Raw genomic sequence first — 13,568 nt, forward strand, 5'->3', positions numbered from 1 at the left:
AATTTAAAATAACTGTTTTCTACTTTAATTTATTTTAAAATATAATTTATTCATGTGAAGCAAAGCTGAATGTTCAGCATCATTACTCTTATACTCTTACTCTTACAGTCTTCATCATCACATGATCCTTCAGAAATCATTCTAATACGCTGATTTGCTGCTCAAATAACATTTTTTATAATCAATGTTGAAAACAGCTGCACTGCTTAAAATGGTAAGTCTTATTATGTCATTTGATCAACTGAATCTGTCTTAATGAAGTATGAATTTCTTTAAAAAAAAAAAAAAAAATTAGTTGATCTTTTGAGACAACATCCCATATCCAAGCTAATGGGGTCAATATATGGGGTAAGTTGTCACAGTGTTACCTGCTGTTAAAAAGCCTATTTAAGGGGTGTGCAATATATATCATTTACAATAATACTGCAACTGTAGCTTAAACGTTGTGTGCGATTAGACATTGAGTATATCATTTAAACAAACAAAAACACACCCAGAGAGCACATGCATACTGTGCGAGCACATGTAGTGTTCACGCGTTCACTGCACAATTTAGTCTATTAAAATACACTCAGAATTCCCCCAAAATTCAAGATAAGGGGGCAAAAATGCCACCATAGGATTTTAAAATGTTTTTTTTATATATTTATATCATCTGATGTAGTTAATATCACTTGAAAAGTTATGTTTTTCTCCAAATATTGTGATATTGATTTGATAAATAGTTCAACAAGCAAGAAAATAATCTTAAAGGAGTAGTTCACTTCTTTCTTTCTTCAGGCATGAAGAAATTCTGTTTTTTGAGGAAAACATTTCAGGATTTCTCTCCATATAATGGGCTTCTATGGTGCCTGCGAGTTTGAACTTCTAAAAATGCAGTTTAAATGCAGCTTCAAAGAGCTCTAAATGATCCCAGCCGAGGAATAAGGGTCTTATCTAGCAAAATGATTGGTTAATTTCTAAAAAAAAAAAAAAAATACAATTTATATACTTTTTAACCTCAAAAGCAGTTTTTTCCAGTTCATGACAAATAAGGATATGTCGAAAAAACTCCCATCTCCATTTTCTCCTCCAACTTCAAACTACAACTACATCGCTGCAGAAGTACCGACCCAGTGTTTACAAAGTGATTGTGTGAAGAAGGTCAAACAGCCTTTACAAAAAAAGCTAAAACAGTGAAGTAGGAAGATTTGAGGTTAAAAAGTATATAAATTGTAATTTTTTCAAAAACATAACTGATCGTCTTGCTAGATAAGACCCTTCTTTCTCAGCTGGGATCGTTTAGAGCCCTTTGAAGCTGCACTTAAACTGCATTTTGGAAATTCAAATTCGGGGCACCATAGAAATCCATTATATGGAAAGAAATCCTTAAATGTTTTCCTCAAAAAACATAATTTCTTTACAACTGAAGAAAGAAAGACAACATCTTGGATAACAAGGGGGTGAGTACATTATCTGTAAATTTTAGTTCTGGAAGTAAACTACTCTTTTAAGTGACTTACATTTTAGATATAACAGTTCTTGCTGTTTTTGCTGAATTTTGACAATTTACAGTTTTAGACAAAGCCACAGCAGAACTGTTTTGTGTCTCTGAGCAGCACTCAACAGTGTTTTGTTACTGAATCAATAAGCCGTTTGAAGGAATCAGCTGAATGAATGACTCGATGGCTGATTTGCCACCACCTACTGGTGATTTTAGGTTAATATTTAAAGTCTATTTTCCCTTTTCCCCCCAAAATCATTTCAAATATCAGTACTCAACATTTTTTTTTAAAACAACAAAACCTTATTTATGCATTTGTAACTGCATTCATATCCTGCACTGAACAGTCTGTGTGAATACATCTGTGTGAATGCCACTTCAAATGCAGCTTCTGACCAACAAATACTGTAAGTAATAAACTAAAATGAGAGGCCGGGGCAAGATGTCACAGCGAGGTATAGTCCTTGTGACAACTTGCCCGGTCTACCTTATATGAAAGAGGCAGAAGTAGCCATAACATTACATAACAAAACATAACATAGAGTCATTTTTAGAGTGGCAGCATGTCCACTGCATTTTCATTTTTAAACAAAGATGACCTTTGTAAAGTCACTTAGTCAGTAATGTCACTCAGTCACTCTATTTTGTTTGCAATATCCTTTCGGATCCTTCTGTAGCGCTGTGCATGTGACACAGTTTCCTGCTCGCTCATGTTTAAACCACACTGGAGCAACTGCCAACACAAACTCATTTCCATGTGTTTTTTTTTAAGACTACAAATTTATCTGAAGGTCATGAGGGAATTTACTTGCTGTGAAATGCGATCGCTAATCTTGTATTTTCACTGGACACAACGCGTCTGTGCATCTGGTTAAACTGGATTGCGAGTGGTTAGTGAATAAAACATGGTTTTGCTCTGAGAAAGTGGTGTGACTGTTAAAGTGCAAAACCTACAATGATGAACATCTTTACTATCTCTTCTGTGACCTGACAGCGTGTTTCTGTACTACTCTGTTTCTATGCTGACACAGTCAAGATGACTTAAGCTGCACGAAGCGAATCTGGATTCTGGCGGACCTTTACTCAACTGAAGTGGGTCAGCTGGAAAGCATGAAACTTTGCAAATGTCATCATCTGATTATCTGAGAACGTGTGGTCTCGTGAAAACAGTTGTGCAACTGTTATCAGTTTGCAAGCCAACTTTCCATTTGTCACACTAGATCATAAAGCATCACGTAAAATGTAATTAAACACTCTCTCAACGCGAATAAGAAATGTATTTCAAGGTCAAAAGTGATCTGAGATTGTATTGCTTTGTTTAAACAGTTGTGTTCAACACAAAAAGCTGTTATTACTATCATAAACAATGTAGACGTTCTTGAAAAAAATCATTTTTGTAAATTCAAAACCTAATCTACTATCACAAGAATAATACGTAGACTACCTTTTACATTTTTGCTGGTTCATGAATCATGTTGTGCTTAATAATTGCTTTATTTTTACTCAAAGTACTTAGTGGAAAAAATCTTCTGGATTATTGTTGTTTTTGTGCAGCACAGAAGGTTGGGAAGGTTTGGGAATTTGTTAGACGGAAAGAAAAAACTGTTATTTCTGCCACTGAAACATTGTGTTTTTCAAATCCACAAAAGCCTGTCACAGAAATACAATACAATACCATCAAACCCCATGAGGACGAGGAGTAGCGAAATAAAAAATGGCATTAAATGTTGCTGTACGAAATTGGTCAGGGATTGAATGGATTGAATTCTAATAGAGCACAGCCACACACAACTTCCTCTATGAGCTTTGATGGGATATCTGTGTAATATGTCTTCAGTATCTGACGAAACCTCTTGATCCACGGATTGAAGTCCTAGTTTTACGGACTTAGACCTAGTTTTAGGGATTTTTGGAAGCAGAAATTGCATGAGCTTTACAAATCATTGAAAATTAGAAAGTAGTACAAGAAGAAAATGTTATTTTATATAAATATAAGAATTGCCACACAAAACAATTACGTCTGAGTGCATTCTTAATACTAATCCATGACAAAGACTGTAGAGTGGAAAAAACATATCAAGGACAGTCATCTTGTATTGTAATCCCTACATAGATATATATGTTACAACTGAAAATTTCTCCAGCATACTAACATTGAGTTTGTGTGTTACATCTGTGCCTCTGGGGATGCAGCCATATGGACACAGAGTGTTGCACTTTAATTAAGGTCATAATAAGATGCTCGATGCTCTACAAGATAAGTAACTGATTAATGGACTTTTGAATAGATAAGCTTTGGCTTATTTAAAATGAGATTAAGAGCAACGGCTTGTAAACAATAGCTTATATAAGTTTATTTACGGTGCGTCGCTTTTCCTGCATCTATTTATCTTTGACCTTGATATTTACACTGGGAAAAAAAAATCCTGTTTATGATCAGTATCTTTTCCGGAAAAATGTAAACAGCCTTAAAACAATGTAAATTAACCATATATGTAATAATATAAGATAATAAGAATATTAGGTATTTTTTAACGTAAATTAATTTTATTCTTCAATCTAACAGCTATTTTGTTTCGTGCATGATATATTACGACTTGTTTTCAGAAACTGATCCAAGAATATTTCTTATGTTTTCACTTGTTTTAAGTTTAAACTGCATTACATTTATTTTATTTGCTTATTAGTATTATCTAAGAGACATTTCTTGCCATGCATGCAAAGTTTAAACTTTATGAGATGGTTTATAGGCTTTATTATAACTGTAAAAATGCATGTTGAAAGAACTTTTGCATGCACACACTCTTAAAAATAAAGGTGCTTTATAAAGTTCTTCACAGCGATGCTATACAAAAACCATTTCTGGTTCCACAAAGAACCATTCAGTCAAAGGTTCTTTAAAGAACCATCTCTTTCTTACCTTTTTATAATCTGAAGAACCTTCTTTCGCCACAAAAGAACCTTTTGTGAAACAGAAAGTTTCTTCAGATGTTAAAGGTCCTTTGTGAAGCACTTTTATTTTTAAGAGTGCATTATAAGGAAATCGTTAAAACTGTAGCTGGGCAAAATAGCATATAGGTTTTTATTCGTCTGCAAGCCACCAGTTTTACACCGCACAGCAAGAAATTGAGTAGCTTGTGCCCTGATGAACCTTTTCGTGAGACCCCTTTGGGCAAAACACCTGAATCACCACAGAGATCTTGTCTAGAATAGCCGTGACCCAGTTCTCATTCTTCCTTTTAAACATTGTGTTATGTCTCTTTTTAACATATTTGAGAGACTAAATTGTAATTTAATTTTAAACGGGATAAGAATGAACATCACAAGCAGGACTGAAAGGAGAGAGATTGATGCAAAGCAAAGATCAATAAACCAAATGTAATTACAATAGAATTTTTGCACTTTTAAACCCTAATTGCCTGCTTGCTCTGCTAATATCATTTTTGTGGTTACCTTACATTGCACATAAAATCAGATTTTTGGAATTTTTTTAGCAAGTGGAGGCTTGCTGTCAAAGTGAATACTCCTCAGAAAAAAAGTTTAGAATTTGTAGACACAAACCTTAAAGTCTCCGCAAAAAAAATTTAAAATTTTCCACCACTAGTGTCGAGGAAAAAAAATTATAGCTCACTGAACACATGTTAACCTTCTGTGACAACATGCCCCAATAACTGTGGATGTCATAATGGTGTATGTTGTGACAACATAGCCCAGCATTAAACAGATTATTTTATGTTTTTAAAAAGCAAAACAATTACGAAGCACAAAATGGTTCGCAAAGATGTAAAAGTTAGCCTGTGTGTTATTCCTCTGATAGTTGCTGGTTGTTACATAATTTCTAGCTAGACCAGTCCGGTCATTTATGGTTGGCAGATTTCAGTGATGGATCAGCTGGTAGTCTAGCAGTGCTGAGATCAACCTGGCAACCCGCCTTATACCAATAAGGAGCCAAAAATCATATTCCAAACCTATAAACTCACATAAGCTGACTTTCTTGGTTTTTATAACAGAAAATCACTCAGTAAAGTTTTTCAATTGCATTAAACATATTTAAATTGAACCTAATATATTTTGGTAATTCATAAATTGCAGAAAACTATTATATACTAATATAACATATGAAATACCTGACAGCTTTACGTGATCTTTATGAAAAACATTGAAAACATAGTTCAACCCATTCAGTTTAAATCTAGGAAACATGCTAGGGTGGTTTTAGTATGTGAACATATTTACCTAACGGCTATAGCTAAAATATAGACCATTTCGTCAGATGTAAACATACTGGTCCCGATAAACTTCCTGTTTCTTTTTTTTTTTTTAACTTTACACAAACATCACAAAAAAATAAAACCAACATAACATTTGACTGGATGAAAATGTTACAATTAGCACCTTTAAGATGTATTTGTATATGTGAAATAAAATAAAAAATAAAAAACAAAAAAGCGTTACCAATAACGGACCAGCTATCATATTTCAAAACTATAAGCTCATTTAAGCTGACTTTCATGATTTTTATAAGGGAAAATCGCTTCATAAACTTTTTCAGTTGTATAAAACAATTTGAAATGTACCTCATATATTTTAAACACATGAAATACGTGACAGCTTTACGTGATCTCCAAGAAAAACAACGAAAACGTAGTTTAACCCCTTAGTTTAAAATCTACATTCATTATATACTGTAGTTATAGATACTTAGCCGAAACATGCTAGCGTGGTTTAACGGCTGTACCTAACGGCTGAAATGTAATAGTTTGGAGGACATCATTCAAAGACATTGTAATAGCGTTTTAAACTAGGTTTAAAACCAACATACAAAACCTAAAGTACAGAAAACTGGCATTTGTTGTGTTTGGACGTTTCACTCATATTTCATATTTACAGAAACACGGTTCTTATAACAACACATCGCCTCTAATGACAGTTGAAAACCGCACACCTGAGGCGGAGTATTTTTGTATCAGAAAATTGCATAAGACACATTAAAAATATAATTTATCTGTTTCTGTAAATCATAAATAGCGTAAAACTATAGATATAACTTATAAAACACGTGACAACTTGAGGTAACCTTTATGAAAAACACTGATAACACAGTTGAACCTTTTAGTTTAAAGTCTACATTTATTATATAACTATAGATACTTGTCTGAAACATGCTAGCGTGGTTTAACGTATTTACCTAAAGGCTATGACTAAAATATAATAGTTTGGAGGATTCATTTAAAGACACTGTGATGTTTTGAGCGTCTTGAACCAGAAACAGAAAACCAAAAGTAGAGAAAACTCGCATTTGTTATTTTTTGACATTTTTACTCAAATTTCATACTGACAGTTGAAAACCGCACACCTGAGGTAACTCGCAAGTACCGGTGCAGGTTACTTACCGCGTCCGCCTGCCAAACTAAGAGAAGAGCCAAATAGTTCACGAGCTTCATCTTCATTTCTTGCTGCTTTCATAGATAATATATCTCTTTAACGTAAGTTCCGACCTCAAAAGCGACAAGACATCCTGCGAGTCAGAAGAAAACAAGCCACTTGCGCCAAGATGCCCTGTGCAAACACTTCTGAGCGCGCAAAATCCATGTGCAGCGCGCATGAGGGCTGAGCGCGTGAGCGAGCGCGTGCGCTCGTCCGCTGAGCGGAGGCTGTTGATTCTGTTCCTCCTCCTTTAGATCGTCAGATGAGCCTTATGCACACAATTTACACTGCCAGCACTTGGACAGATGTTTGACTGGCATTCATTTCAAACACTTTGAGTGTTTATCCGCTTTGAGGTCACTCAAATTGGGGTGATTTTGATGACTAAATAAAGCTAGTTGTCACACTTTTCACTTGTTTCTCACAGTAGATTGAGTTTGAAAGTCAGTCTCTGTATAGAATAGTATAGACACACTCTAAATCACTGGCTACACAAAAAGCGACTGAACATTTCCACAGTCTAGGACAAAACAGAGGTCACTGAACACACATTGATCTTTATAGATAATTAACATGCTCCAGTTTAAATAGTCCTAATCGAATTTGCTTTTAAACAGCCTTTAATGGCTTTTCACTACCATTTAAATGGTAAAACAAATTCTGAAACAGCAAAATTAAAATATCAAACCGTTATTTAGGCCAAAACACATTGTATTTAATACTTTTAGACTGAAACACATGACAACTTGCTTCAACTTGACTTGTGCCCTGGCACACTGAAAGAATTCATACAGATATTCTAATTTAAAACCAACATACAAAACCACTCTTACACAAACAACATTTTGATCTTTTGATATCTTTGCTTGGTTGGGTGGGTGTGAAAAGCACAATTCATTAGGCCTCTGGAGAGAAGAACAATCGTGTAACAAGCATTAAAATGAGTGTGAATGTAAGTGTGAAGTCTTATTTGGATTCTGTCAGGCAGTGAAATATATCTTTTCGCTGTTTTATTTATTATTTTGGACTCCAAGCTGATTAATGCAGCATTAACACGAGAAAATAAATTAACAATTAACAATAAATGTGATAAATTTAAGAGTTACTGGCCAAAAAAACATTAAAAATCCTTTTTAAGTGTAAAAATAAATAGATTAAAGCATGTACAGATAGAAAAGATAAGTTAAATTTTTTCATGCCTTTTTTTTTTATTCTAATTTTACAAAACTTTTTTTTTTAATGATGATTTTAGTTTTTTCTTTGTAATTATTTTCACAAAAGATTATAAAGAAACCACAAAAAAACGTATGAACTGAACACTGACGTACCATTCATTTAAACCTAATGCATTTTATGATTAATCACTGATACAACTGATAAATTCAAAACACCAAATCTGTATTTGAAAGGCCTGGCCAATAAATGACACCCAAGATACTGTTAGTGTGTCTAACGGGTCAGTTGAGCCAAACAGCAGCTTAATAAATCATTACTTTCTCAGCACTAAAGTGCAGTTCCAGGAAATCAGCTCATTCATAAGCATTGTGTTTGTTCTTAGTCAGGTAATGTGACTTTATGAACCTCGTGTGATGGAGTTTGGAGATGTGGAAATATGTAAATCAGAGACCGCTTTGACTGTTTTCCCCTGTCTGAGCTTTAATGGGAGTAAGAGTGTATCAGAAACATGGTAATATATGAAAAAGACCTGCCTTTATACCTTCATGCTCTTAAAAATAAAGATTGCAAAGAGGTTTTTCACAGCGATGAACTAAAAGAACCATTTTTGGTTACTCGAACACCAACAGTTCTTAAAACACTGCATTTTAAACATTTTAACATTTTAAAAATCTAAAGAACATTTTTTCATTTTAAAAAAGTTTCTATAGTGTAAGAATTTGCTTGTTACTGACTTTGTAGTTATTTTGGAGATGCCTGGCTGGATTTGACATGACAGTGACCTCTCCTGGTTGTCCTAGGGCTAATGTAACACATTATAAATCATTCTACCATATAATGAGCTTTGGATAAAACCATCCCAAATGTGATGTTTGTGAACGCACTTTATTCAAATGTAACTCAGGCGTTTGCCAGACAGATAAGAACACAATCTGTGTCTTTTGAGTTCTGTCAAACTACACAGGATTTTATGATGTCTAAATTAATGCATTTTTATAAAATATGAGGAGTGAGTTTTAAGCTAAGAGTAAGAGATAATGTGGAAAGATGAACAGAAGACATTATTCTCTCAAATCCAGACCATCTGCACTGGAACATTTCACAAAGGAAAATACTGACATGTAGTTGATCATCATTTATGGCTTTTTTATTCTGGCTTATGCTTTTGTGTTCCCAAAAATGCACCTTGCGTCAGATGCGTATATTACAATAAAAACCCAGACAGGGTTTTTCCTTCTATGGAGATTCAATGGGGTAGCATTTCCCAAAAAGTCTAAGAAAAAATTAACAGGGCACCGAAAAGAGCCTAGATTAAGGCCTGCACTGATAGTTCCCACAGATAACGGACTGATCCAGGACATTATTATGAAGAGTTTCAGGAGTCTGAAATCTGATATTACACTGGTAGTCTCACTCTGGGAAATTTCATAGGTTGAGGGGAAAAGGATTTTTTTTTAGCTTTTGCTGAGAAAAAATAGTCCATTTCACCATACGAAGCAATCCACCTAGCAACAAAGATCAACGATATCACAGAAACAATAATATTGAAACCTGAGTATGTCTGGTTGCTAGTAATTTATGTATTAAAAGATTAGTTCACTTCCAGAACAAAGGTTTACAGATAATTTACTCACCCAAGTAAGATGTTAATGTCTTTCTTTCTTCAGTTGTAAAGAAATTGTTTCTTCAGGAAAACATTTCAGGAATTATCTCTATATAGTGGACTTCAATGGTGCCCGTGAGTCTGAATGTCCAAAATGTAGTTTAAATGCAGTTTCAAATGACTCTAAACGATCCCAGCCGAGAAAGAAGGGTCTTATCTAGCAAAACGGTGATTTTCTTAACAGTGTTATATACTTTTTAACCTCAAATGCTTGTCTTGTCTCATCTCTGCGATGCGCATGCATAGTCTGTGTAATCCGGGTCAATACGGGTATGTCGGAAAACTCCCATCTCGTTTTCTTCTTCAACTTTAAAATCGTCCCAGTTATAACTTTTTTGTAAAGGGCGTTTGATCTTCTTTGCATGTTTACTGCAGCAATGTAGGACGATTTTGAAGTTGGGGAAGAAACTGAGATGGGAGTTTTTTGACATACCCTAAATGTCTTGAACTGGAAAAAACTGTTTATGCAGACCTAGACAAGATGAGCATATGAGGTTAAAAAGTATATAAATTGTCAATTTGTTTCAAAAATAACCAATCGTTTTGCTAGATAAGACGCTTCTTCTTTGGCTGGGATCGTTTAGAGCCATTTGAAGCTGCATTTAAACTGCATTTTGGACGTTCAAACTCGGGGGCACAATTGAAGTCCACTATATGGAGATAATTCCTGAAATGTTTTCCTCAAGAAACATAATTTCTTATCGACTGAAGAAAGAAAGACATGAACATCTTGGATGACAAGGTGGTGAGTAAATTATCTGTAAATTTTTGTTCTGGAAGTGAACTTCTGCTTTAAGCTTAAAGAATTAGTTCACCCAAAAATGAAATTTGGTTAAAAAATAGTCACCTGTTGTTTCAAGATGTAGATGAGGTTTTTTTTTTTCATCAGAACAGATCTGGAGAAATTTCACTATCACTTGCTCACCAATGGATCCTCTGCAGTGAATGGGTGCCGTCAGAATGAGAGTCCAAACTGCTTATACAAAATCCATAATCAACATGACTCCATTTAATCAATTAATGTCTAGTGAAGAGAAAATCTCCTTGTTATAGAAAAACACATGCATCATTAAGATGTTTTTTAACTTAATTTTTTAACATATATAATACTGCTTTCTGAATTAGGAGAGAAATATGCACAGATCAAGCACGGTTTAGAGTTGAAAAAGTCTAAAACAGCTCTAAACAAATATGTTGTTGATTTTGATGTGAGAGAATGACAGAAGATGGACTTTTTCACTGGAGGACTCAAGTTATGGTTTAAAGTTGGGGTTGATTTTTAACAAACATGAAGGTTTTCGCTTCACAAGATGTTAAAGGAGAGGTCCACTTTCAAAACAAAGATTCACATATAATGTGAATTCTTTCTTCAGTCGTAAAGAAATTATGTTTTTTGAGGAAAACAATTTAAACTGCATTTTGGAAGTTCAAAATCAGGGCACCATATGAGTCCATTATATAGAGAAAAATGCAGAAATATTTTCCTCAAAAAACATAATTTCTTTACGACTGAAGAAAGAAAGACATGAACATCTTGGATGACAAGGGGGTGAGTACATCGCATATGAATCTTTGTTTTGGAAGTGGACTTCTCCTTTAAATGACGGACTGGAGTTGTTTGGATTATTTGTGGATTACTGTGATTTTTTAATCAGCTGTTTGAACTCTCATTCTGACGGCACCCATTTACTGCAGTGGATCAAAATCTGTTTTGATGAAGAAACAAACCTATCTACATCTTGGATGGCCTGAGAATGAGTGTAGTGATGTATGGAACAGAATTATTTTAGTGTTCTCATTCCTGGCAAATTCCTTCTTTAAAAAAGGACCTATTGCGCAAACTCTGCCAGAGTAGCAGAAATAATGACAAACATTTTGTCTAACGTTGAAATGTGTTTAGACTTTTCATTATTTTGTTGTGATAATAAAGAGGGGGAAAATGTAAGCTTATGCGAATCCAAATAAATTTGGCCATGCAAACCTTTACACAGAACTGTGAATATTTGGGTTCCCAGCAGTTCAGGCCTCATAATGGTAAAACAGCGGAATACTTTCCATTTCTGTCGAATTACCTATGAATAGGAGTTTGGATCCCTAACACAACAGCTCGTACAGGGACTTTCAGACAATACAATCACAGTCCAGGACCTCTTTCAGTCCAGTAATGACATACCTTTTGTAAATACAGGATTGCTCAATTCATGTTGGGCAATGAATTATCAGTGCACATTGACAGTAAAACCTCAAAGAGAAAAATAACACAGCTATATTTTTAGTATAAAATTTGAAAAGGTGACAGAAAGAAACAGTATTTGGTATGTACACTATATTAATTTTTGTTTATAGGTTGAAGACATGTTGGCATCAGTCTGTGTGTGTTAATTTAGCACCATCTGCTGGAGCATCTTCTTAAGGTCAACAAGAATTATTTTGGGAAACTATTTATCCCATACACTCCAGTCCCTAGAAATAAAAGGGTTTATAATATGCTTTTGTGACTGGTTAAAACAATGCAATTATAATTCAGTAGCATTACTTATTATTGCCCATAACAACTCACACAACATAACAAATATAGGAAAGTAAATATAAGAAACAAATCTATTAAGGCATATTTTTGCATGCATTACACTATATTACTTATGAACTTATTTTAAGGATAAAAAAGTGTTCCATGTTTTACATTTTTTATTTTTAAACAAATTATAGCTTCTGCTGCATTTGATAAGCTTAACAATGCTAAATTGTTAGACTAAATTATTTATGCAAAAAAATAAAAATAAAAATAATACTAATAATAATAATTTATAGGAAATATATGTTGTACTATATGTAAACTATGACAAACCAATATTTGGTCCCAAGCCAGTCCCTACTTATTGCAGGATAATTTTGCAACCCTGTAACTTGCAAGATCTTATTTTGCTTTGATTTTATGTCCCTTTTTAATTCTGAGTTCATTTTAAACTTAATTTTGTTCATATTTTGAATTGGATTTTTTTTGACACTACCAGTCAAAAGTTTTTGAACAGATTTTTAATGTTTTTAAAAGAAGTCCCTTCTGCTCACCAAGCCTGCATTTATTAAAAAAATATTTATATATATACAGTACTGTGCAAAAGTTTTAGGCCACTAGTATTTTCACCAGCTAAAAATGGTTTAAAGTAAGTTATTTCTATCTTTTGCAGTAAAAAATATCGGTTTACATTTACAAACATTCTGTTTGCCATTAATTGTAATAATCTAGTGAGATTTTTGTTTGCACAAGGAGTCTGACAACAGCCAGTGCTCCACACTGATCTAATCTCATCATCATCCAGTCTTCCGGGAATGACATGAAGACACAGAACAAACTGAAACAGAGTAAATCCAGAAGAACTGTGGCAACGTCTCCAAGATGCTTCAAGAGACCTACCTGCAAAGCTACCTGAAAAATTTTGCGCAAGTGCACCTAGGGCAAAAGCTGCTGTAAACGTAAAGAATGGTCACACCAAAAGTTGATTTCATTTAGTTAATTGAAGGTAATTGATAAAGAAAATCTATTTATGACAGCATCCTCATTTTACAGCATTTTTACACAAGTGCCTAAAACTTTTAACAGTGCTGCAGCTTTGCAGGTAGGTTTCTTGAAGCATCCTGGAGACTTTGCCACAGTTCTTCTGGATTTAGTCTGTCTGAGTTTGTTCTGTTTCTTCATGTCATTCCAGACAGACTGGATGATGATGAGATCAGATCTCTGTGCAGAGCACTCACTGTTGTTAGACTCCTTGTGCAAACATAAATCTCACTGGATTATTACGATTAATGGCAAAATGAATG

At 34.1% G+C, this 13,568-nt stretch overlaps 1 protein-coding gene across 1 annotated transcript in view; it reads right to left on the bottom strand.

The window, feature by feature from the left end:
• The window catches only part of vipr2 (vasoactive intestinal peptide receptor 2), a 41,979-nt gene extending 34,852 nt beyond the window's left edge, over positions 1 to 7,127 (bottom strand). The window contains exon 1 of the mRNA XM_051097964.1: positions 6,877 to 7,127. Within this exon, the coding sequence (XP_050953921.1) occupies positions 6,877 to 6,933 (57 nt within the window). The 5' untranslated portion in view covers positions 6,934 to 7,127. The remainder of the gene's footprint in view (positions 1 to 6,876) is intronic.
• Between the last annotated feature and the right edge of the window lie 6,441 nt (positions 7,128 to 13,568).

The sequence above is a fragment of the Labeo rohita genome, chromosome 24, assembly GCF_022985175.1.
Source record: "Labeo rohita strain BAU-BD-2019 chromosome 24, IGBB_LRoh.1.0, whole genome shotgun sequence".
NCBI lineage: Eukaryota > Metazoa > Chordata > Actinopteri > Cypriniformes > Cyprinidae > Labeo > Labeo rohita.